At 38.7% G+C, this 26,916-nt stretch overlaps 2 protein-coding genes across 4 annotated transcripts in view; both read right to left on the bottom strand.

Moving 5' to 3' along the window:
* The window catches only part of kcnq5b (potassium voltage-gated channel, KQT-like subfamily, member 5b), an 87,955-nt gene extending 76,412 nt beyond the window's left edge, over positions 1-11,543 (bottom strand). For all 3 annotated transcript variants that reach the window (XM_055041622.1, XM_055041620.1, XM_055041621.1), the window contains exon 1: positions 11,026-11,543. In XM_055041622.1, coding sequence (XP_054897597.1) covers positions 11,026-11,411 — 386 coding nt within the window. In that variant the 5' untranslated portion in view covers positions 11,412-11,543. The remainder of the gene's footprint in view (positions 1-11,025) is intronic.
* Positions 11,544-15,410: 3,867 nt separating this feature from the next.
* Positions 15,411-26,916, bottom strand: part of rims1b (regulating synaptic membrane exocytosis 1b) — a 64,276-nt gene continuing 52,770 nt past the window's right edge. The window contains exons 22-30 of the mRNA XM_055041687.1: positions 26,717-26,820; positions 26,443-26,603; positions 22,487-22,721; positions 20,572-20,693; positions 20,352-20,449; positions 19,713-19,812; positions 19,632-19,636; positions 18,891-19,030; positions 15,411-18,815 (exon numbers count right to left, since the gene is read on the bottom strand). Coding sequence (XP_054897662.1) covers positions 18,597-18,815; positions 18,891-19,030; positions 19,632-19,636; positions 19,713-19,812; positions 20,352-20,449; positions 20,572-20,693; positions 22,487-22,721; positions 26,443-26,603; positions 26,717-26,820 — 1,184 coding nt within the window. The 3' untranslated portion in view covers positions 15,411-18,596. The remainder of the gene's footprint in view (positions 18,816-18,890; positions 19,031-19,631; positions 19,637-19,712; positions 19,813-20,351; positions 20,450-20,571; positions 20,694-22,486; positions 22,722-26,442; positions 26,604-26,716; positions 26,821-26,916) is intronic.

Below are 26,916 nucleotides of genomic sequence, written 5' to 3'. Positions count from 1 at the left end.
ATAAAATTAAATCACTTGTGGTTTTGAAGTAAATATAAGGACAAGAGGTGCGCCGCAGGAGAAGTAAGAAAGGCTAGAGGTCTGAGGAGATGAAAAAGAAGAGGTGGGCGATTGACAATAAAGGTGACTCATTCTGTACTGTGTCACACTTATGTGATGAGTGGCTCGGGCAACCTGTGATGAAAACAGAGACCAGAAAGTGACACAAGCTGCAACAAGCAAGGAGAAGAGTGGTGGAAATCCAAACCTAATGATCTGATGTTTTTTCATGAGGTCAGACATGTGTCAGTGCATTGATGCTTTTTATGAATTGTCAATGCCTTCTTGGAGCAATTTTGGTAGGACAGCCACTCTTGGCAATGTTCTCTAGTGATTTGTGTTTTGTCCATTTGTGTCCAGTGGTTCCCTGGCATTCCAGAGCCTTAGAAATGCTTTTACAATCCTTTCCAGACTGGTAGATGTCAATGATTTTGTTTCTCACGTTTTTTTTAATGCCGTTAGAACACGATATGATGTGGTATCTTTTGGAATCTTTTCACTTGTTTCATGTTGTCAGATATAATTAGATCACATGTATTCTGCAACTCTTGCAGAAACTAAGCCTTTCTGCAAGAGTGAAACTGAGTTGGGTTAAAAGCAAATGTGGATAATTGCTGTTGAAAATAAAATGTGTTTGATGAGCTGAAACATACATTGACAACCCTTGGCCCAAATATTTTAAAAGCACTGCTAATATTTTTAAATCCAGCATGTTCCACATCAGAAGTTGAACGCTCAAAAGGATAAGACCTATTTTTTCAGAAACATGGGTTATCCTTCCTGCTATCTACTCAAGTCAGCTGTCCGTTAATTGACTTCGTCATCAATTTAATGAAAAATCCCGGTGACGGGTATTGTAAAACACATCCTGACTCATTTTCAAACAAAAAAAAAAAAAAATGCAGGTTTATAACAACCAAAGCAACAAATGTGGGAAATGGTGAATGAGCAAAAGGTCCAACATTTGCTGAAGTCTAGCTCTCTGATGTAGTAGCCTGTATGAACAACTGCCATGCATCCATAGATCATGTCTATTCTATAGAATCATGGATCTTTTAAATATTTTGTCATATTTCTGTGCTGACTTTAATGAAAAAAGGTAACTTTAAACTAATCCCTTCTCACTGCTTCCAAATGCAAAAAGTACTGTGGTAAGAGTAATGCTGTAAAGGTAAAGGCTGATTCCAATAGACAGAATTTTTCTTCAGTGCTTTTTTCCCTCTTTTAAAATAGTATACATTGTTTGGGGTATTGCATAGTTATTGATTTCCTATCTCCAAATCTTCAAAAAATTATTGTGTTGACATAAATGCCTAACTATCCAACACTTCTACAACTGCAAATTTGCAGGAGGCAACAGGGCACACTCAGACTTTCAGAAGAAGCAAACAGGTGCAGGCTGAAGCACAACATCCACAATTCATGTGTACAATTCATGTGCTGCACCACGGCCTTGGCCTTGTGTTTGCAGACGAGCCATCTCTGACAACACACTAAGGGAAACGCCCCCAAAACAAACTCAAGTCTGAAACACGAAACCTACAGCCGGTCGCCCCCATCAGCGATGACTGCTTCTCAGACAGCCACAATAATTTACATACTGTATGCATCTGCACAACTTCCACAGGTGATTCATTTTGACTCTGAGTAAAAATGTAAAAATAAATTGCATGGCCATTCTCTGAAAAAATTATTTTTGTGTAAAAATAAGTGTTCTTATTTGACTGTGTTGTTTATTAAAATATAAAAGCACAGAAACTGAAAACAAACCCCAAATAAAAACATTAATACACTAATGTTATACAAAATAACATAAAATGTGCCCAAGCAAACAAAAGATTATTTAAGATCATAAGTTATTAATATATTTGTGTAATTTAATATCACACAAATATTGCCTTGCATTTTTTTCTCCAACATTAACTATTTGATTTTAACTATATTGAATAACAATGTCAAGTTTTAGTTTAAGATGGGCTTGGACCTGTATAATTAGTTTTCACTCCTTAAATTCCTCAAACATATGTTTACATATGTTTCCTTTATCTATTTCATACTTATTCAAAAAAAAGGACAGCAAGGCTGTATTTCAAAATGTGCTTCTAAGACTATTAGGGACAAGAACACTTCCCTTCATAATTGCAGTTGTGAGAACTAGTGCTGGATACTGTGTTGAATCACAATCATTAGCACAACATCAGTGTGTGTTTTCCTGCAATTCCCAAAGACTGCTTAGATACAATCGTCGATAGGACACTGAATTTCATTTTGTCATCTATTCACAATTTGGATACCAGTAGTATATTTGGCCAGGTGGTTTAATCCCAGCTGCCTTAAATTGATCTATAATTATCTATCCATCCATTACCTACACCCACTTCTCCATGCAGGGTCAGTGGCAGGCTGGTGCTTATCTGCAGCGGTCATTGAGCGAGAGCTGGGATACAGCCTGGACAAGTCGCCAGTTTAGGCTGTATCAACTCAGAGACACACAGGACAAACAAGCATCCATGGGCAAACTCATACCTATGAGCAATTTGGAGAAACTAATCAACCTAACAGCCATGTTTTTCTGTTTTTTGTTTGTTTTGTCTTTTTGGCTATGGATAGAAGTTGGACTACCCACATATGCATGGTGAGTACATACAAACTGTCCAGAAAGATCCAAGCCTGGGATTCGAACCCAGAACTCCTCCTGAAACGCAACAGCTCTACCGACTGTAGATGTTTTTGATAGAGTGAGGTTTGTGAAAGCATAATCACCTGACATTGAAGAGTCAAAACTGAACACGGAGACGAGAATAGGAGTACAAGCCGCGGTTGATCTTCAACTCTGTGTCTGAAGAACAACACTTGAGCAACAGTCTGTGCCCAAGATGAGCTGGCATTCGGCATGACTGAAAGAATCTAGGAGGTTTTATTAGGTTACAGAGGCAGTTGTTAAAAACCCTGCACTGGGCGCAGACATGAAATGAAATGAGTACACGACCAGGCTGTGAAAAAGCTCAGCAGTCCTTCACAAATGAATCAGATGTCTTGTCAGAAGCTAATCTACTCCGCCATACTCTGCTCATCACTTTTGCATTGACTCAACATTTAGTGGTAACCATGTGCTTAAAGACAATGCTTTTCACCATTCTTCCGATCAAACTAAATGCTTGTTCAACACTGGCTTGTATTTATGCCCCTCCATACTGATGTTTATGTGAAGCTTCTTTCAAATCAGTCACAAGTTGAAAGGCTGAAAGGAGACAAGATGCAAACAAGCTGTGGAAAGCTTTAAAAGATTGACACACATCTAAATACGTAAAACCTTTTTTTACAGACATTGTGAAAAAAAGTAAGTAAAACATTTGATTGAACTTTTATTTGTCAACATATAATTAATTAAAGATCTTGTTCCCACTGATCTCGGCTTTACAGTGCCTTATGAAAGTACTCGTGAATCTTTCACAACTTTCATCTACAACGCCTTATTTCAATGTATTGCATTGGCATGTTGGGGGATAAACCAACACAAAGCAGCTCCTCGTAATTCCAAAGTGAACACAAACTTTTCTTGAAAATGCAAATCATAAAAGCATGGAAGTCTGATGTCCCTAATGAGGGAAAGCTTTACCACAGCATAATGCTCCCACCACCATGGATTATTTTGGGGATGGTGAGACAACATGTTTGACTACAATGAGCAGCAAGATGAATTCATCAGCATAAACATCTAATTCTATCAAACATGGCAGTGAATGGCTGGTGATTGGATGCTATTCTTTACGAAGCAGGTCTTGGACTACTTTCATCAAAGTTTTCTCAAATCAAATGTGATTCTAAGCCGAATTTGAGATCATCGCAACAGGACAATGATCCCAATGAACAAGGAAACTATAGGTTACATTTTTTACACTCTCCTATACTTGAAGCAGCTTAGATCCATCCATCCATGTAGGGCAGCAGGTAAATATAATGAGGTGGGCTACATACAGAATAGGATAGGCCATCACACACACAGAGAGAGGCCAATTAGCCAACTATAAAAGTTTTGGGATAGTGATAAGAAACTAGACTTATTTGAGAGAATAGTCTTCAATCTGTGTTTAAAATATGATTTATGTCTTTCTACATTGTTTAATTTTCACTGAGGATATATTTTTTAACATGTCCTCATGAGTAAAACCTTGGAAATGAAAATATCTATCCAAAAAGAAAGACTTATTATCTCTCGGCAAACAGCAGAAAATCTGCAAAAGCCTTTATGGAAAACAGATATGGATTTACAATAGCTGGGATGTGACAACAGCTAAAATGTAATAAATAACAGCAGCAGGATTGATAGCAGCTTGTGATTAGTCATTCAGATGTCTGCAAAACATTATGTCTGTTTGCTCCACACGGCCAACAACAGCCATCAAATAGGGCTTTCTGGATGAGCCAGGATCCATTACTGCAGTCTGTAAATCCACATATTTCCAGCAAACAGCCAACGTGTAACAAGTCAGAGCAGCGAGTTCATGTCACAGCTCTGAGAACCCCACTCCCACACCAGAAACCTGAGGTGTACGAAAACTTTACCCCCCTCCAACCTCTACCCTAAAGTATTCCTGCCTGTGGACACATTTGCAAGGATAAGAGCTTGTTAATTCTGAGGGGAGCTGAATGGCAGCACTGTCTATGTGTGTGCTCGAGCAGGAAGGAGGGCAGCCTGGGACCCCAGGCACAACTCAGCGCAGCACAAAGATCGCTTCAGTGCTGTTGCTGTCACACGAAAGGGAAATGCTAAAAAATGAGCAGTTTGCAGGAGTCTCAGCGTCTGAGCAACCGTGGGATCCATGTGAACAAAGTATGAGCACAGTACCTCCCATCAGTCAGGTGGGTATAAAAGTCTCCCTGGTGTTGTCTGTGAAGCAAGTCCATCTCTGATTACACAGTTTTGTGTGATTCTATTTTTCCAAAGCCACAAATTTCAAGACGTACAGAGTTGAGGGTACAATATCGTTTCAGGCATCAGATGCACTGTGTCAGCATGTCAAACACGAGATAATAGAACAACGGGGCACAGTGAGAGAAACTCGTGAGGCTCTTTTACTTCCTTGACCTGTTCCTGACACGATAGATCTGACGGCAGAGATAAAGACAAAAAAAGAGCAGTGAGACTCGTATGACTTTTCCGGGAAGTATTTTCAAAAAAAGGAAACTGAAATGTTTTTGTTACATGACGTAAAGTATTTTTATGACCAAACCTTTAGAGCAAATATGCTTTTTTTGCAGAGCCCAACTTAAATACAAAAAAATTACTTTACAGAAGAGATGCGCCAATCACTAAAGATAACAAATTTCCCACTTTTCCTTAAGCATCTGACTTGCCAAGATGGATACCTTCTTTCAAAGGAGTGTAATGCATAAAAGCAAAAATGTGCTGCAGACTATTTGAAAAAATAAGTAGTTTAAAAACCAACAGAAAATGAGGGAATATCAAGATATTCCCCATTTATCAGACAGCTTTTCCAGGCCAATACTGATTTCCAGTTGTCTTTGATGTTTAATTATGCAGATTGTAATTTTGATTAGTTTTTTTAAGACAGTAAAACTTAAAAATAAAAATTAAATTGTTGCACGTTCATTGGCAGAAATAGAAAAATCAGACAGAGTGGACCAAAGTACAAGCCATTTATTATTTGACCTCCCTACCACCAGTTGAGATAAGTAAATGATCGATCAGTGAATCTCTAAGAAATGCGGATAATTCCTTCATTTTCCTGGATTCAAAACTATTATTTCAATCAAAGAGCCTGCTTACGGTTTTTTGTTTCGCCTTTGAATTACATGCCGTAAATTGAAAAATCAAAACTGACAAGTAAAACCCTAACCGTCATCTGATTTTAATCAAATTCAAGAAGGAGCACAAAGGAAAATGTCCAGGGTTGATGTTTTAAGAGACCACAAGTTATTGAGGTTCTTCATCTTAGTGCATTTATTGAACAAACAAGAAAAGATTCTCCAGTTCCTGACCTGCTGATAGCTGTTTAGACCTGATATTTTTTCTAATTGTTTGTATTGGGTTGTACAATATAATTTTAAATCTACCCCTTTATGAACTGGAAAAAAAAAATAATTCATACCATTCACAAAAAAATAAAAATCATCTTGCTTCTGTGAACTAAATAATTACATTTATGTCCAGAACATATACAGCAAAACACTTGACAGGTGAAGTGAGGCTATTATCTTGTCACAAGGCAATGATCCTCTGGAAATTTGCAGGAAATCACATGCATGTTACTTTAATGGATACCAGCCCACAAAGCTTTTTGAGACCTCGACTAAATGTCGATGAGAACAGACAGAGAGGAGAGTAGAGACAAAAAAAACCACAGTGGAGTCAGAAAGCATGATCAGACACCCTGTTAATGCCATTTTCCATTCAGTAAAAACACTTTCTGAGCTGTTAAACAGTTTATACAAGCTACCATATTGTTTGAATCATGACGGAGTAGCCAATTAAAATCTGACACATTCATAGTTAAATTTATATGAACTGTTCGTAAAGCCGTATCTTATTTTTTTTCCACATAAAAATCAGCTAAACATGCACAAGCTTCTGTACATAAGTGAAGTAAATAACAAAGTAGTTGAAATGTATCACACAAAATAACTTCATTACTGTGAAATGTGGATGTGAAAGCACTTTGCTTTTAAAAGATGCTATGACACTTTTGAGCACGGAGGAAGGAGACAGAAACTTTCAATTTGTAGTCCATGACCTTCTGTTTCCTACAATATGATAAGGAGGCCCATTATTATTAGCTATTTTTCAAAAGTAGCAAGATAAGAAACCATCCAATAATGTGTGTTGATTTCCACCAGTTAAAATATGATGCAAAGAAAATAGCTTAACAGTAAAGACTAATCATAGTTTGGTCTGACTCTAAGATGAAAATTTTTCAGAGTAATTTATTCTTAAAAGAAAGTACTACAGTATTTAAAAAAATCTACCTGTATGTGAGAAATGGTTTTCTAGTTTTCTTTATCTGAACTACAAACTGAAAACATCTCCATTATTACTGTGGCAAATTAATGTTTTTATTTCACTTGCCTTTGAACAAAAAATATCTAGAAGTGGAAAAAGTAATCAGCAGACGTGAAGCAACCTATATCGAGATATTTTCACTCTAAGCAAACCTCACCAAATAAGAGCCAATTGAAAACTTCAATCTTTCAAATCTGCCGTTTTCCAATCAGGCAAGGCACAATGTCTCAGTCAATTATGTAACAACAATCTTCCTTTCTGAACGTGTTACTGAGTGAAGGGAACCTAAAGGTGGTTCGAAAGTCGATTATCCCTTTCTATGATCCTGATGTTAAAAGCATCACAGGTGTTACACCTCTTAACTGCTGAATTTTTTTTTAAATGATCTCTCTGGGCACTCAGATTGTTTGTGAAAGCCTTTACTATGCATAACGTTTTGAAATGTATACTTCTTTAAATGCATGCGCAACATCCCATCCGACAGGATATTTTCAGTTTTACAAAAGTCCACTTCTATTTTTTTTTTTTTTTTATGAATGAAATTTTTCTTGGAACAATCCCAGCCACTACCCTCAGGTGCTAGTTTAATGAGGCCTCTAGACACATTGATATTATAATCACAATCAGGCAAAATTATGCATTTTTAATCAAGTGCTTCACCAACACAGAAATTATTGAAAACATTGTCCAAAACACAAACAGACTTCTTGCAAATAACTGTGTCTTTGTGTATTTTTCAACAGTTGACTATTTCATCAACTTTGTTCACTTCGGTCATTATTATAAAAATAACCCTGCGGATAATTTAAGTGCATCTTTAGAAAAATATGTTTATATTCAATTAAACAGAAGACATGGACCAGGAGAAACAACAGCCGCATTATCTTCAGTTGAGAAAATCGCAAAATCATTTTTACAGCTACACTATTAAACTGTTTGTTTTTTTTACATTTTGTTTCAATGGGAGTAAAATTAATAGTGGATATCCCCTTTTTAATAACAACATCCACTGACAGTGAAGGTGCTGGACTGCAAGAATTGTCCATCTTCCGAAAGCACTCATGACAAATCAAGTAGATGGGCTGGGAGTTAGAGTTCAGCTTCATCTCCAGCTGTAGCTCATGGCCGCAGGAATGAAAGAGGGTCATTCACCAAGTTCACAGCCATCCAGTCGAACTTTCCCAATGCTGGAGAAAGAAATCTGTAATGCTTGAAAAAGATCCCTGTGTGTCAATATTTTCATAAGATCTGGTCATTTCTATTTATATTGTAACTTTTTGAAGGAATGGCTTAATGGACAAAAAGGAAACAGAACAACAAGTTTTGTTTTTGTTCTTTAGTTCTGGTTGAAGTTCCAGGGAAGGACGATATTGAAAAGGGAGACAGATGCCACATGAAGAACAATGTTAGACCAATTAAACTTCCTTACTATGCAAACATATAGGAATGACGCTCTTTGGCTTGAAACGTGCAGTGATTCAAAAAGTGCAAGTGAATGAGACCTGCTCAACGTCAGCTATTGAAATACAAGTATTTCAATTGCTTTTTAAATATAAACTAGAATAGCCAACAGAGTGAAAGTAGGTCTTTTTATTTTTAAACAAAGCCACCACATTTTAGGAAATATTAACAGTAGTTATTTTCAAGTTGATTATCTATTCATATTTGATATATATACAGACATACTGAATCTGAAGCACATGTTTCTCTTGTATGTTTTGAATCTATTGTAAAAACTAATTTACATGGTCAGAATTGGAAATGGCAGGTCTGTCTTTAGAGAAAACCATGAAGTAAAATGATGATTGGTTTGGCATTATGGTTTCAATGTCCTAATCAAGACAAGAATCCTGATCAGAGTATCGAAAATTATCTTTATCACCTTTGTATCGTCAAAATAAACTGAACTATCAATGCGTCGCCTCTGACCTGATCTGTTCACAGCATTCACAAAGTGTATAATTGGGGAAAGCAGCTGAAACACTAAATAATAAATCTTCTGATTTTCAAAGCACAGTCCTAAGCTAACGGGTGGAGAACAGTTTTTCTTCAATGAATAGTTACCTGGAGCCACAATGAAATATGTTTCAAGCAAAATGATCAACAAGCCACATCAAAACAGAGAGAAAATACACAAACGTTAGCTTAGAATCGAGCAAACCTCTCCCTGTTAATTTGAAGCTGTTGTTGTATAAGCATCAAAAAGATATGGCTGCCCATGTAGGAACGTATATTGTGCAGCTTCCAAAACATCACTGGCATGTGTTATAATGATCAAATGTAATGCAATTGGGACTGGATGATATTTAGAGAAAACAAAATTGCAGTATCATTACTAGATTTTCATCTATTTTTTCAATGTTTTGTGCAGTTCTATTGATTCTATTGAATTAATTGGCTCCAACATGCTTTTCTCCAATGATATTTTTTATATTACTCAGATTTTTGGGAGGTGGGAAATGCGACATAAAATAATTCATTTTATGATTTCAGTGTCTGCTGATTTGTTTTGTTTTGTTTTTTTGTTTTACTGTCAAGCATATGCAATAAATTTTGAGTTGATCAATTTTAGAAACTTGTCAACTCAAACTCCACTTTCTCATTTCTCCAGTATTGCAAAAATGCACATTAGATGCATTCTTCTTGCTAAAAACATTATGACTTGTCAGAAAAGTTTTTTATAAAAAGTTTTAGAAAAAAGTTTATTTACTCAGAATTTTTCTCATATGATGCCCCGGACTTATGAGCTCCATTTTTAACACATTTCAGTTTGCTGCCTTCTGCAATGTCTGTGCATTTATTTCAAATCTTTTGGACATTTGACATATTAGTACCAGGATCAACAGCCTGTAGTGCTCACACAAAACATGAGTGCCATCCAGCCAGCAGCACTGATGACAATCAGGAAAAAGTTGATTTGAGAATCATTAGAACGGGTTTTCCTCTTGAGAACAAACTAACAATCCACACACCAGTAAAACCACACAAACGTTAAGAACGTTGTACTCTAGAGTCGACATGTGTCTCAACTTCCTTCCTCTGAGAAACAGTTATGATCTTGCAACAACAGCAGCGACTGACTGGAAAAGTCAAGAGAAAAAAAGAATCTGCAGAGCTAAAGGATGTTTCAGTGTCTGTTGACTCCAGGTCTGTTTGAAACATCATCACTAAAGCCCACAGAAATGCAGAACTTTTAGCAAAGCACTTTCATAATGCAATCACATCACATAGTTGTTACATCAACACAAGAAAAAATGTGACCTAAAGCCAGGGGCCCAACTCTGCTTAGCTTAATTTATAATTTTTATTTAAAACAAGGTTTGTTTTTACTTACAGTTTTGGGGAAAATTTGGTAACATAACACTGTGCACATAGAGCTATTTTATGATTAAAACATGAATAAATAGAACAAATAATCCGTTCTTGGACTGACCTATGAAGTTAAGTCTCCCAATTATGTAGTTAGAAACTGATCCAATAGTGAGTCACTAAAGTCTAATTGTTGCAGACATAATCTTTGAATTTTTTTGACTTATATCTGCCACAAAATATTTTAAAATCAAAATTTTAAACATGTTTGTTTATGAGAAATGTAATTTTAGCCTTGCCAATCTGGAAACATAATGATAATTATTTAAGACAAGAATAACGGTGTATGCCTCTTACAATATAACTAGATTTTGCAAATCCTACTTGGTTACCCAAACATCTCCTTAGTTCTACTATGCCTTCGTCTGGCTGTGACTGTCGCTTCTCCTCTATTGATGAACATCCAGCTGTGGGATTTTGCGGGCTAAATTAACTCCGCTGTTTCCTCGCCCGCTGGCCATCAACGCACATCCAAACGAAACTTAAAGTACGCTTTGAGGCCTTTATCTTTTCAATTTCCGATCGGCTCAACAGGTGCGTAAACTTCAGCGCGTCTAATCTGATGTCTGCGCGTGGAAGCGGCGAGATGAACTTACACGAAAGCGTGGTAGATGAACGCCCAGGTTCTGGGTCTCTCCAGGACGTTGTATAGGTAGTTTTGAAGCCGCCGGTAGCGCACGTTTCTTCGGCCGCTCTGGGCGCTGTACACCAGCGGCTTTCCCAGGAGGCTGAGTCGAGCTCCCTGCTTCCCTGCCAGGCCGTCCGAGCCGCGACCACCAGCGGCGCTGGTGCCGCCGCTGGCTGCGGTGGTGGCAGAAGGGGACAGCAACCCATCTCCCGCGTTGTTCATCATCATCTTTCGTCCGCACTCCACATCTTTTATGCCGTAGCCCTCGTTATGATGTCTGGGTGATGCTCTCATCCAGAGCCCGCTGCCTCCACCTCCGCCTCCGCCTTCGTCTCCGCTGTGGTTCCTGGGCATGGCATCACCAAAGCTGGCAACAAGTGCGCGGAGGGGTCTCCAATAGCGTCAGATACGCACTACAGTCCTCTCCGCACGTGTGAGGCGTTTAGCTGAGAGTGAGAGCAGCTGCGCCCGACAGTGGCCCGGCACTCTTTCACCGCCCTCTTCTTCCCCCACCCCCCTTACATCAACATCCTAGTGTACACAAATACCCAGCGCGCCTAAAAGGTGCCCACGTGTGCCTGTCTGGTAGGGACAGACTGCAGGGTGTCCGCGCTACAGCGAGGCGAGATTCATGCGCATGATGCGTTCTTCTGTTCTCTCTGCATCACATTTGTTTCTGCTTTTCATTTAAGAATAAAGGCCTCCTGACTCCCAAGTTTCTTTGTTGTCAGGAGGAAGAGGAGGTTGTAGCGCGCCGAGGCAGATCTGATGCAAATGAGTAACCGACGCATTTATGCTGCTTTCCCACTAAAGTTCCGGACTAAGTTTATAGCAATGTCAAACATCACGCTTTATCTTCGACCTCAGATTGTATTTATCTCTTAAACAATGCAACACAAAAGTGCTGGATTGCTATTATACTATTTTTAATATTATATTGCCACGACACATCTTTACAGGATGTGATTATGAACGAAATCCCCTTTCTGGTTAACGTATTCATATGATGGAGTCTCTATTAAAGTGTGGGTAAAAAAATAAATAAAGGGCTGCCCAGAACGAGAAACTCTTCTTTCATTTGAAGTGAAATTTTTAGGGGGGAGGGGAGGTGTCGCGTGGGGACCTCAGCGTCAGTTACGTTTCCACGTGTGAACTTCCTCCTCCTTACCCGTCGACGCCGCTTTTGTCGTGTCTGACTGTCTCCTTTCCTCTCCGCATCGACCTGACCTTTATGATCATCGCATTTCGAAGAAGCAGATCTCACTCAGCGTCCTGTCGCAAAAACAAACAAACAAACAAAACAAAAAAAAAAAAACAATCACCTGCTTGCAATGAGTGACGCTCTGGTGAGTTCTGAGTTCATTGCAGAGAAAGTGCAAGTGAAGTTTCCTCCTGCCGGATTTAGTCTTCTTACGAAACGATGCCATCTGCTGGCGGCCGTCTCTCTGTTCAGGCTCCACTGATACAAGTTTGAGAAATTTCCCAAGACACCAAGAGCTTTAAAAAAGAAAAAAAGGAGGCATTAGTACAACACCTATTCCTAAATTTCCTAAATTTGTAAAGATGGCTGCATGTACCTGTGCCGTGATTATTACCTTGCAGATTTTGGATTTTTTTTCTGCCCCATTGCCCTTTCCAAGTCTGACCTGTAATGTTTACCAACCCGAGAGCTGGTAAGGTGGAGTTTTCCTGTGGACGTTTCTTTCTTTGTCAAGTGACTTAGACTAGTCCATGGATCATTTTCAGCTTTATTTTAAGACGCCTAGCTTTGACAGATGAATCTCTATAGCAGCAGAAGTAAACTTAAAAGACATGTTTTGGTGCCTGTCGCAAGACACATTCTGGCTTCCTGTTCTTACTCCAGCTGTTCAACAAAGTCCCTTCCACAATGTTCAGATCTGCACAGCTGGAGTGTAGACAACACTCAAGGATGCTTCATTTCTCTCAGGACGGCTATGCTGGAGCGTATTCTGAGCAGCTGACCAAAGGCTTCTGGGGAAAGGCTGACGTTGCTGAGGCCGTTACACACTGCTGGAGGCTTCTTCAAAGCCATCTGGAGACCTATTACCAGCATCCTGGCACGCAAATGTTCATCAAAGCCACAGAAACACCAGGAAATACACAAAAGAGAATGTTAGGGATTCTCAACTGTGCACCAAGACGGAGATCATATTATGATAGAAAAACTGCTCATATGTAAGGAACAGAGCACAGCACAGAAATGAGGTTTATAGAGGTGAAAGATTTTATTACATGGCATGAGTCTGGAATATTTAAACCCAGTCAGAAGACCAACACTGAGATCTCTGGATTTACAAAGTGATGGTGGTGTCACAAGGACACTTTGTTGGAGTCTTTAACTTTTTGTCTTGTTATTAGAAGATGAGAAGTAGAGCAACAAAAGAGACCAGTAAAAAAAAGCCTTTCAACATTAGAGGAACACATATGGTTTATTAGAGCAAAACCCACAAACTTAATGCCGCTGTTAATTGTGTCTTAAATGCAAGAACCACATTATCTGTTCCTGAAACACCGCAACAGATGCTGGTGTTTGGTTTTGTGAGGCAGACCAATCAGAGGGCTTTCTGTTCAAGTTTTGCATTCATTTCTCTTGACTAGTATGTCAGAGTGCAAGCTATTGTTATCTTGCTCTGGTGTGGGAAAGCAATGATGAACTCAGAATCTTAAAACGGAGTAGACATGTCATTTTTTTCAAACGTAGTTTCCAGAATCACCCTGTCTCACATCTCCATGGAAAACATCAAAACAGTTCAGAGTTTCTTTGAGTCAGCAGAAGGTTTGCAGATTAGGAGCTCTAAGTTTTCATTTGATTCGTTTAGTTTCTTTGGGAAGAACATCTTGACGGATTTTAATAAAGCTACATTTGTGACATGTATATTTGCAAGTCTTCTCTTTCCACTCATGTGGTACTTATGACCTGATTTGATTAATCTTTTTCCATAGAGCGAGATGGAAATTTTATTGTGGCGTCTAACATGACATGTGATCAGCTCTCTCCTTTTCCACAAGGCCTCCATCCATGTGTTGAACCAGAGGGCCGTGACCCCTGGTGCAGCAGCGAAGGGAACAGAGAAGGCCCGGGGGCCCGGCTGGCATGGCAAGTGTGCTGGGAGGATTAGTTAAGATTGCCTGCAGATGTTGTTTCAAGAGGCCCTCTGTTTATTTAATGAGAAGAACATAAATCTCTCAAGCTCTCTGCTGCACTGTATAACATGTTAGGTCACGCATGAGGCCATGAGACTCTGACTTCCTATATGGAAACATAACAGCATTGAAATAATCAGAAAATGTTGGGGTGCAGAGGTGTGATGAGTGTTTATCAACAAACACTGCTGTTTTCAGTTTTTTCTCGTTTTATGGCTTGTTTACTGAAATTATTGGTTTACCAATGAACTGGAAGAAAAAGCACATAAACGTAAAGCCATAGTTTAGCGGGACAACAATGAATGAGGTAAAAAAACATCCTGAAAGTGATCTTAAAATATAAACAGGGATACTGAACTAAAAAGGCTTGAACATGACTGGAACTCTCTTGCTTCTTACTTTTCCCGTATGTCAAAGCAGTTTTAACATTTTCTCCCCTTTAAAGTCAAGAGGAGATTTTTTTTTTTTTTTTTGTAAAAGCTATTTTTCTTTAGAGGAGAAAACAATGCCTTAAAAGTTAGCTGCATTGTGCGAAGTCAGCAGAAAAGTGTAAAGCTACTCAACAACAGAATGGTGTCTAAAAAAGAAAAGAATAGCAAGCGCTAAAATTACTATTCTCACAATTTTAGCGCTTGCTATTCTTTTCTCTTTTTAGTCAATTACACACTTCAATAATTGTATATACGAGTGAATAAACATATATGCGTGTTGCAATGTCCTCCCAGTGTAGTAGGGTGGAGTACATTTCATGTTGGTGATATCATTCACAGCTGAGTGGTAAAAATTAGGCGGCGACGTTGTGTTGGGCTTCCTTTTCCTGTTCAGATCACATGTAACAAGCACTCAGTTCTGACTTCAGGCCCACTACATCGCTCTGTTATGCTGCACTCCTGCATGCTTGTTTTCATAAAGCAGTCACTCTCTCAAGTATTAGGCCAAAAAAAAATTCTCATTTAAGAAAACCCTCAGTTACTTGACTTACTGTATCTTTCAAAACTAGTCATACCCTTTGCAGCTGTTCACATTTTTCACACACAGGCATTTATGTACTTTACTAGGATTTTATGTTGAAGACCAATACAAAGTAGTGTATAATTGTGCTGTAGGTGGATGTATATTGGATTTATGTAATATACTAATATTGGTGCCAGAACAATTGCACTTGGCAAAAACTCAAACGATACAAACTTCTTCCACACATTCGTTTTTTTATTTGTAAATAATAAAAATGAATTTTTTTTATATATATATATATAAAACATACACATCATTTGAGCCACATCTGTTATACAAACAATAATTGTTGCAGTGAATGCTTTACTATTCTCTAATTTTCTCATTGCTTCAGTGGAATACAGAAGATTGTAAACAATTAGCAATTTTTTTTTCTCCTGTTAATACTGACAAAAACAAAGGTGATGGGGGACCGGAGGTGGACTTCACCAGACGATGCAAAGAAAACGCTTGCGAAGAGGGATTGAACTTGGCCCTTTCGGTTTCAGTGTTCAGACTGTATAACACCTTGTAACCCGTTACCTTGATGCGTCCATCTGCGTGGTCCCTAATTGTATGTAATTATTACCACTTAAATGACTTGGCCCCTTGTACAGTAATCGATAGTCGGCTGTTGAATAATATGATTCTCTGTTTATACGCTGTATAACTTAAAAGCCCATGTGTCACCATATCTGAAATTATTTTAAAACATAATTATTTCCATATAGTTTGATGTTATTTGTACATATTTATTCATACATCACCTCAGCCCCTTGTGAGGTATACTGTGAAGTGGAATAATAATAGTAAGAGGGGCTGTGAGCTCTGCTCAGTATGACTGTACAGTACAGTACATCTTCTAGAGGATCAGGGAAAGACATCAGCATAATCTCCGGTTTCAGTTTGAGAGACATTCAGCACCAGACAGAGGGACGTGGAACAGACTCCAGCTGAGCTCAAATGTCTTTTGCGATATGGGAATGGCTTCTTGGTTTTTATCTCTTTAATATTCAAGTACGAGCAAACTGCACAACTGCATGCAACATACAAGCGGCCCTACAGTACGTGGAACTAACACGCATCAAGGTCAGTGTTTGTTTTTTTTTTCTGTATCGGTTTTACAAAAAAAAAAAAGGTAAAAAAAAAAAGTAAAAGAAAACAAAAAGAAGTGCATGCAGCTTGGAATGCATTCCCAAGTCATGCCGGCTCCGCCCCACGTGGTGGCGGGAGGCGTCTGCAGACAGACTGGCATATGAGTGTTGGTGTCCCGACTTTCATATTCACATAGATGCATGAGGAAACTCATGCATCTATTCTTCTTTTCTGGTTCAAGACAAAATAAGTAACCCGAACCAACGGGATTGTTGCTTTTTTTTTTTTTTTTTTTTTTTTCCTTTTTCATAACTACATGTTTTTTTTGTTGAAAAGTTAAACTTTTTCTAGTAAAAAATCAAGCTCTTGTGCTTGTATTAAAAACAAGATAAACTCAGGTTTGAATAAAAACCTTTAACGTGCTGGGGTGAGGGAAGGCACTCCCTCAAAAATGTGAAGTTACATGGTCCAATCCAGCTCTGGCATAGGTGAACAACAGCATTTATTTATTTTTATCTGACAGTGATACTATCTCCCTTCCACATTTCAAAATGACATAATCTTTATTTATTTGTCAACCCCCTGGGAGGCCTACAACACAATTAATCAAAGACAAGTAGTTGAACATTGATCTCATCATTGGGTGTAAAAATCTGACATGTCACTGCTTCGGTCCATCAATTTGCCTCCATTCTCGGCTCAGTTGCTTGGTAACACTCTTAGAGGATCACTAGGAGATTTGCTGCATCTCCAAGAAAGGAGAGGATTTAGGGGAATAAATGCCAGATTTTGCAGGACTCTCCTGTCTGTAGTTCTGCATTTCTTCTCCTAAAATATGCTAAAATACATTGTAAACAAAAAGACATGAGCCTCTGTGAGGGATACTTTGAGCTTCTTAAGGAGAGGTTGGTTTGCAAGAGGATCTCTGCAATACATGTACAAGAAAGTGAGGGAATTCATTTTAGCCTGTGAAGCTCTGAACAATACTGCGCTGGACAGTCGGGTTTAGTGTGGTGCTCTGCCATGTGATGAACTGATACAGGTCAAAGGGCTGTTTATAGCACAGTGGACCACATGCAGCATGTCTAATAGATGATTGTTAAATATTTTTGTTTGGAAAGAATAATTAAACTGAAAATGCTTGACAACATTTGCAGAAATCTATTTTTTCATGGTTTATCATCCCTTTTCTGAGGCTGTAACTTTAAAACCATAGAAATTTAGATTTGACGATTTCTGTTTATTGCATTCTGTAACTGAGATGAATAAAAAGTTGAATAAGTATGAGTGTGGTATATAAATGATGGTCTCCAGCCACGTGGTCACACGTGGGACTTCTTCTGCAACAATTTCTGCACACAAATTTATTTCAGCATTTGACAAATGAGGCTTTCCTATGTGCAGCAAGATCTCCATTGTTCCACCCAGGATATTTTCAGGTGAACTCAGTGAAAGCACAGAGGCAAGATGGTGGACCATCTGTATTATTATTACCCATCATCCCGGAGAAGAGCCGCAGACTAAATTTTGTGTCCTTATAAAATCTCTTGTTTTCATCATGCACACTTCAGACTGACCACATATCATGAACATTTTGCACACTGCAAAAACATTTTGTGCCTGTAGTAACAAAAGGAAAGAAAGGAACGCCACAATTCACTCTTAAAAGACTATGGCCCCAGAGTAGCCATGGTAAACATGTTGAAAAGAGAACATCTTGACAAAGAAAGGGACCAGTGATCGAGGCACCAGAAGAAGGCCCTGTGCTTCCAGACTGAACACCCATGCGGGGGAGGGCAGGGCGGCATCCTGATGGGGAGAGAGAGCAGGAATACCGGCAGTCTGATGGGCTTCTGGAGGAGGCCACTGCAGAAAGGACTGCGCCCCCTGCAGTCAGCGAAGGGATTTTACCTCTTGTCAAGAGGCCATACATTCCAATGCTTACGTACATTTCTTTGCTAGGTTGATTCAGTTAAAAACCACCCTGTTTCTTTTTGATTCACTGACACTCATAGCAATCATATTCCGACTGGAGAACAAGAGATAAACCATGAGATTTTTCTTTGAATGGAAACGAAACACCGAAATATGACGCTCCTTACAACAGGCGAAAATAACTGCGGCAGGAGTGATTGTCAGATTTCAACAAAGCTTTCTCGCTGTGACCGTTTCTGATTGTTGTTGTTCTATGTTTCTACCTACTATTGTATGGGCCTCTCTCTTCAGCTTCTTTTCTTAAGTTTTTTCCCCCTTTCCTACTTGGGATAGTGTAGCGCTGTTGCTCCACTAGGTTCGAACGCCAGGCGGTCCCGAGGAGCTGTCAAGAGATGATTGGGAGGCTCTCCGTGTCAGGGATGCCAGCGTCGGATCGACCAAAGAGGACGGAGGGAACAGCTTGTACCAACCAATGACTGTGTTTGACAAGTCTAACTCATCCAGCAGGATCTGTGCAACTCCCATGAAGCTTTTATGGTCCATCCTGCCGTAGTCACCCCAAACGATAACCTGAGGGAGAAGATTTGCTTTAAGCTACTCAGCTCAGTCATGTGATGAGGAGAAGAAAAAAAATATGGCACTCACCTGTAGGACTTTTCCCTGTGGGCTCTCCTCAAACAGCAGTGCTTGCTGGTACAGGGGGTCAAGTGTTTTCCGTGCAATCTTAGTCTTCTTTTTGGCTACATATGCTCCATTATTCAGAAGGTAGACTTTGACATATGGAGCTAAAGAATAGAAAAACAATAAAATGTTCTGAAAACACAGAATCTGATCCAGATTTTCTTTTAAAAAGACTGGTTTTAGTCTAATTGGAAGGAAAAAGAAAAAGAAAAAAATATTCAGACCATATAAACATTACAAAGCAAAAGAGAGCAGAGCACCGACAGTGTCTCATAAAATGTATATTGAACTTTTTTCATATTTTGGAATGTCACGGTCACACCCTTCAGTGTTACTGGGATTTAATGTGAAAGACCAACATAAAGAAGAGCACAATTGTTCAATACAGGATTTTCAACTGGTTTTTAAAATCAACAGTCTGAAAGGTCTGCCATACATTTGCATTTGGCACTCTTTACTCTGAAAAAGGATACTCACAAATGCCCCCCATACTCAATATGACTGACTTGAGCAACTGGCTAAGAAGAATGAAAAAGTCAGTTTTTACAATTGCAAACTCAAGAGTTCTTGGCAGTATCAAAATGCTCGATGTACCAGCTGCTATTTAAGTTTTATTATACGACCATCTCATAGCACTGAAAACAGCTGAAAACAGCTTTGCAAATAATCAGCAAAGTAAAAAAAAAAAAAAAAAAAGAGTTGGACCAGGGCTAAAGAAGCAGCCATTGCTACTCATGTGAGTAGAGTGCAGATGTGCAAATCATCTAGCAGAATAGTAGTAGTAACATGTGAGATTTGGATCCTGGCTTTTGTACGAGTCCTCGAGCTCTGATGACCTCCACCTCCAGCTGCCCTTTTTTCTCTATCATTCCAATCTGAATGTCACCTGAGGAATGACAGAGCAATGCTTGCTGAGAGGAACGACAAGTGGTTCAAATGATGGAAGGAGAAGAAGATGTGATGCTGTGAACCCAGACCAAACAGGACAGTAGCTAAGCTATTACCTCAGAGCTTTGCTAAGACAATGGGAAGCTCCTGAAGTGGTAAATGACTGGACAGAGAAAACGACATCTATTTGTCTAAATAAACACAAAACAACTGATGGTAGGTATCTTCAAAAAATAACCAAATGGAAAAAAAATCTTTATCGAAACAAAACAAATAACTGAAAACTAAATTAGAACTGAACAAAGAACTACACAGTAAAAACATATTTAAATAAACCAAAAAAATTCTTAATGTATTCAAAAACTAACAATGTTAGTTATGAGAGAGGAAGAATAGACAGGCAGACAAGATGCAAATGACTTAAAGCAATGGGAGGAGAGAGAAATATTGATAGCATAAATGGGACAAATAAATGAGAGGAGAAATAATAAGCTGAATAAAAAGACAACAGCAGAAACAAGTGTGACAATTTAGTACCTATGGCAGGAGTAGCCAGAGTTTGTCTGCCCACCAACTGTGCTGGTCCCAGTCCATCCAGGAAATCGCTGAACTGGCTGCTTGCACCCAGATTTAAACTAACACAGAAACTAATACAGAAAACACAAACAAAACAGAGCAAATTTGTTCCTCGTGAAGTTCAGGTAGATCACTGATAAATCTTATCTGTTTTTCAGGAGGAGAATTGTGGTTTACTTACTTTCCCTCAGAGTTGCAGCTGTTCATGCTGCCGTTGTTCGACTCCCTGCTGGGCTGGCGGCTCATGTTCCTGGAAAGCTCCACGGCCATGCCCGTCTCTGTGCTCCTCTGGATGCCCTTCTCCTTTTTAGTCTTCCCCTCTAGAAAATAAAGAGAGAAAAGAGGCAAGTGCAGAAACTTTTAATCCAAACTTTGAATTTGACGCAACAGATAAACATAAGCTCCTGAGGTCACAGAGACTGTTCCAGAATGATCCCAGTCTGCCGTTTTGATTAAAATTGTTGCATGAACATTTCAGTCCATGCTTTGAACTGAAAGCATGGACTTTGTGTGCAAATCTCTTTCAAAACTATATTTTAATACCACAGAACATGTTTGTTGATGACAAAACCGCAACATTTTGCCAACATCTTTTAAGCTTAATTCTCTGGTTTTCTAAGTGATTTCTACTTGTACATGTACAGTCCATGTAATTTAGGGAATAAAAATGTTAAACAAAATAAAATAAACCACAATACCTACAGTGCCTTGCTGCAATATTCCCACTCCTTGAACATTTTCACATTTTGCCATGTCTCAATCTCACTCTTCAATATGTTAGGACCTTTTGTGAAGAATCGAGATGCCCGCAGATAATAATATGAACTTATCAGTGCTTTTTATGTTTTTTTTACTAATTAAAATCCGAAAACTGTGGTGGACATATCTATTCAGTCTTCTTCACCCTAATGACCCTAAACACCTGTCAGATTTTTATTAATTGAAAGCCATATGTCCTTTCAGAATTATGCCCTACTTTGTGTTGTTCTATAACACAAAATCCCAATAAGATCTATAACATTTTATAGATTCAATATGAAATTGCATAAGGGATGTGAATGTTGCTAACATTTAATTTACACGACAGAAGGCAAACATTAAATATGCAGCAACACATTTGAATAAAACAATTTAGATTCTACTTCATTCTATGAGATACAAATCAAAACAGTTAGTCGCAAAACGTTAAATAGCATAAAATAGCTGGAGGATAAAGCTCAGATTCAACCATATGAATCCAGTCAAATGAGGTTACAGCCATACCTGACATTGCTGTCATCCATCATGATCAAAATAAATGTTTCTATGAATTGGTGCTGGTCTCTGTCCCGTCTCTCTCTCTTTTCTCCCATCTTTACATCAGGGATGAAACAGCGAAAGTAGAACCAACCTCCAACTCCTCTCCCCTTCGGCCCTCCCAGCAAAGTGCTTTTTAATAGCTTTTTATGCCAGGAACAAAGAAGGGAAAGGCAGAATCTGGCTTTCATTCTACATGCCCTCAGTGGAAATAGTGGATGCAAGACAATTAAACTCTAAGGCAGCAGAAGATTTTGTCTTCTTTGGAAGGAAAGTGCACTTTAAATTTTCTGGGTCTGGAATAAACTATGTTTTAATACATCAGGAGAAATCATCAAGACTATTTCTATGAGAAAAACATTTAGAATGTTTTAAATAATCATTATTTCCAATAATGTAAGTAGCATTATAGAGCTTAAAGTAAAACTTAAATGCAGTCTTCTAAATAAATGCAAAATTTGTTATTCTCCTACCCCAAACGATAAAGTATTAAAAATGAAGGTTAGAAAATTTGTGTCTTTTTACAACCTGATAATGGGTCAATTGCTGATGATAAATTTTGTCACTGAAGAAAACAACTGTGAAGATGCCCAGGACCTAAAATCACAATATGAGGACATAACTGTTACCCACAACCCTACCCCCAAAATTTCTAATGATTTCCTAAAATTTTTAATTATACGAATAATTCCCCAAATGTCTTCTGTCCAGGTGATCAAAGACAAGATATTAAAATTATAACTAAACCTGGGGACTACATAATCCCGTTTCAGAGGACAATAGTGATACAAAGTTTGAACAGTTTGCATGTGCGACTCACCAGGGTCGTTGATCTGTGAGGTGCTGCGGCTGCGGTTCTTGCCAACGATGGCCACGAAGCGAGCGCTGATGCTGGAGCGTCTCTTCTTGCTGCCACCGCTCACGGTGCCCAAAGCGGTGTCTGATTGGCTGCCATCTGTGCGCTCCTGCGTGTAGATCTCACCACTCACACTGGAGCTCTTCATCATGTTCCGACCCATCGATCGCATTTGCCGACTGTAAGGTAGGAGACTCTGGATAAATCTAGGATCTTGTTGATGTTATTGAATATGCTCTTAATTAATGTATGTAATAACCTTCCAATATTCTGGCATAACATAAAACAGGAGGAGCAGAGCAGAAAGTTAACTTGTTTATTATGCCAAATGGGAACCAAATAGAATGAACATAACTACAGTTTACAGTTGTTGTAGGACTGAAAAAGAGTCTTCATCAACCAAAAGGCCATGATGTTATAAGTTCAAGTTTCTTCTTAAACATTGCACTAAACATGAGCAGCAGCAGCAGCAACAGTAATGTGAGCAATGCCGCCTCCTAAGGTTTTGGAGGAGCCAGCGCACATCGATCCCCTCGGAGGGCGTCAGTGTGCTGCAGGACAGAGCAGCCACGCTGCCTCTTTCACTCAGACTTTCCGCTCCCAGTGGCTCCCTGACAGCTATGGTCCAGTGACCCAGAGGAGCAGGGGAGAGGGAGGAAAAAGGGAGTGTGGATTGAGGCCTCTCCACTGCCTCCTGCAGGGGAGTTAGAGAACTTCTGGCAGAGGATGGGTAGAATGGAAGGGGAAGATCCCGGTCTTGAGGATGGAGGGGGTCTGGGCAGTCACAGCACAGAAGGCATGCAAGGAGGGATCTAAGACATGCAGGGAGGATTGCACAAATACATAAACACACGGACAAAAGAACAACAACAACAAAAAAAACATGTAGTTTTTGCATTTTTGTAATGTTCAGCTCAATCTCTCAAATATACTTTAAGTGTGTATACAGTGGATCTCAAAAGGCCAAGGTTTGTTATGTCAAAAAGTGACACTTTGTTTCATAATTTCAAAACCTTTTCTGCAGATAGTGAAACAATTGTCCTGTACAATTAAACAGAAAACACAATTTACTTGTGGAAAAGAAAAAAAACAAAACAATACAATACAAAAAAAAAAACTACAATTGTGTTGAAGCATGTTTTGATTTCCTATTAGAATTCAATCTTTTTGAATTCAGAGTTGCAATAAAGTAAAGCAACAGAAATAGAAATAAAGTTTAGATGTTCTTGTAGGATTTTCTTGTTTATTCATCTGTTTCTTTTAGATAACCAATGTTTACAAAGATGGTACAAATTAGTGCGCAAAGGTATCTGCTCAAAAATATAATGAAAAATGGCTGATTATGAGATTGAAACTGGTCAGGAAGGCCAGCGACAACACCGAAAATACCAAGGCATTGTCGGAATTGGTGGCTCTTTTCTGAATGTTTACGATTTGTTTTTCTTTATGTGGAAATAGTGTTTTCATCACAGCAGATAAAGTTTCAAATTCCATCCAATTTTGTCCCAAATCTTACTGTCGACTACTCAACTGAAGATGAAGAGGGATTCAAATTTTCATCCTAACAGTGATACCAAACATATTGAACATCCGAATGATGAAGACGAGGAATTCATGAGAAGAAAACAATTTTGGAATAGCATGATCAGATTTATTTTTAGTTTCCTTAGGACAGATTGGTCTGTTTTTCTGCCAAATTGTGAAGGAAGTGAATGTTAAGGTTTATGGAGAAGGTTTTGAAATAATCTTCCATGGTCTCATTTTGTCAAATCCCAGAACAAACACTTCAGCACTATTGAAATCCCCAGTATCCTTAATCATTTTTTTTTTCAACTGAAAATAAAGCAAAAATAAATTTAAAAAAAGCAAAAATAAATAAATAAAAGTGACTTAATTACTCAAATGTCAATTGCACAGGCAATTAGAGAAGAATGTTTGATGGAAGGCTGTATACAAAAAAAAAAGCAATAAAAGTGAATGTGGAATGTGTTTGTGTAATCCCATGTCTTCTCTGTTTCCTTCTCCTGTTTATTCTATGAAGTTGGACAAACTGTCCTGAAGCAGATGACAGAATCCATGAAGACAGACATTAACAGCCTGATTGCCTTCAGAATACAACTAATTAGCTCCCCAGTTAAAGTGGGTGAACAATGCCTAGTTAGTCACACAAGTCTTTTAGTGGACACAGAAAAAGTGGAAAAAAGGTGGCCTGAAATAAAAGATCAAAACTGAACTATGTGTAAAAGAACTCAAGTGATGGAGAACTGAAGACAACATGGTAGAGTTTAAATAAACAGCTCTTTTAGCAGCAGCTATATTAGTAGAGAAACAAGCGTTAAAACAGGGATATTAAAATATCGTTTAAAGTCTTTACACTCAAAGGGACTCCTCTCACATCTGACTCTTTAAAGTGTCAGAGCTTCTGCTTATCCATAAAGTCGTTTGGACTGTAAAGAACAGGGTCACCTTCTCTCACTTTCCCAGACTTCAATATATTTGCCAACTAATAAGCTGCACTACATCACCACCTGACCCACGGAGGACTACTGGGATTGGGTCATTTGTCCCTGTCAGTGCCCTGCTTCTGGTCAGCCACCATTCTGTGTGTGTTTGAGTTCAAAATGTCCTTTTTATATCAGCTTGACGTCAGCTAAGCCTAATCATGGTTTGCTTATGTTTAGCTTTGCTTCAGTTCATGCTTATTTTCAGATGATTTATGAGTTCAGTTCATCATTGCATGTTGTTCAACATCAGGCTTTGTGACAGCTTTGTGTGATAAAGAGTCATGACGCTGGTGGAAAGCACTGGATCTACTCATTCAAATATAGTAAACCTACAAATAATATTTTATGATAATTAAGCCTTATTTGCGTCTAGTTAAGGTGAATAACCACATTTTCTTTTACAAAATATGTTTAATCACAAACGGTCCAAAATACAGACTTTATCTGAATTATCTATTCTTACCATTTAATCACTGTGAAAAAACAATTTCACTATTATATGCCCTTATTTTTGAGCAACAGATTTTTTCTAAATATGTTTTTGCCTGTTTTCACACAAATCACCTCAAGAAAATAAAAAACTTGACAAATATATTTACAAAATAAGACGTAACTAATTTATATTTTGTTTATTTTATTTTCGAATAACTACAGAGTTTGGGAAATATTTGGGAATAGTTACGAGGTTTCACTGGGAACCACAGTGGCACATAAGCCCTACAGGAGCAGCTGAAGAGCAACACCAAAGGGCCATCAATAAGCTTGAAAAGCAAAGCTGCTTTTTAAAGCTGCTGAAAGTTCGCTAAGGTCAGTAGATCTCTGTCTGAGTGTTTGTATTGGTGATTTATTGAAATATTTGGATGCACGTTTCATTAATGGTGTGTCTGAATGTGTTAATGTGCCGAAAATCAAATCTATTCTATTTATGTTCAGTTCAACGTTATTCAGTAAATTACATAACTTTGGTGTTTGCTTTTTTTCCTCAGTCATAAGAGAAGGAAAGATTGATTTTAGCAGAGGTGGAGAATCACTGTTACCTGGACTCCCTTGTGTCTCCTGCTACAGTGTGTCTTCTGCGTTTCAACTCCTGAGAAAAGCGTCTCTTTCCTGCTTCCCTCTTTTTCTCCTCCTCTCCGTTCACCTCCCACGATATCCTCCTGTCCTTTTTGTCCTCCTCTAAAGACTTTGACCTAAGTTTGTTTTTAAGATGCCCCATTTGGTGAGTTTGTGTGATTGTTTGTGCGTGACAATGTGTGTCACAGAGGAAACGAATCATGCAGAGGAGCGGCAGCATGCAACGTTCAGAAAAAACAAACAAACCATGATTAGCATGCAGTTTGAAAAAAAAGTTAAATATTGTTCAGATTGTGACCAGAGCATGCACCTAAAAACTCACCTGAGCCGTCCTCCAGGCCGCTCTGACTGTATAGACATGTAACTGGTGCTACTGAGACGAGAGGCACTGCTGGCACGGGAGAGAGCCGACACGTCGCTCATGTCGCTGTCCGAAGATCTCGCCGACATATTGTCACTGCTGCGCCTCTGCTCTGCGTACATCTGCAATCAGAGCTCTGGCGAGTTAATCTGATTTATGCCAAACTAGGTATCAAAAACCTTCATTTTGAAAAAGTGATCTAAAGCTTCTCAGAAGAAGAGCTGGAGATGCATACCTCCCGTTTGGTCTTGAGGTCTGTTTGAGAGTTGTGGGAGGCTGAAGGCCGGTAGGAATGTACTTTCATTGGCAGCTGTCGGGCTCGCTCCTCCACTGCCAGGGCTGATACAAATAAGAAGATAAATAAAGCTTTAAAAAGAGAGTAAAAAATTAATTACCTTGAAAAACATATTGATTGAAAACCCTCTTATGTACAAA

The sequence above is a fragment of the Poeciliopsis prolifica genome, unplaced genomic scaffold (genome assembly GCF_027474105.1).
Source record: "Poeciliopsis prolifica strain line A6 unplaced genomic scaffold, Auburn_PproV2 SCAFFOLD016, whole genome shotgun sequence".
Taxonomy (NCBI): Eukaryota; Metazoa; Chordata; class Actinopteri; order Cyprinodontiformes; family Poeciliidae; genus Poeciliopsis; species Poeciliopsis prolifica.
The sequence above is the reverse complement of the archived record's forward strand: the minus strand, read 5'-3'. Positions and strand labels throughout refer to the sequence as shown.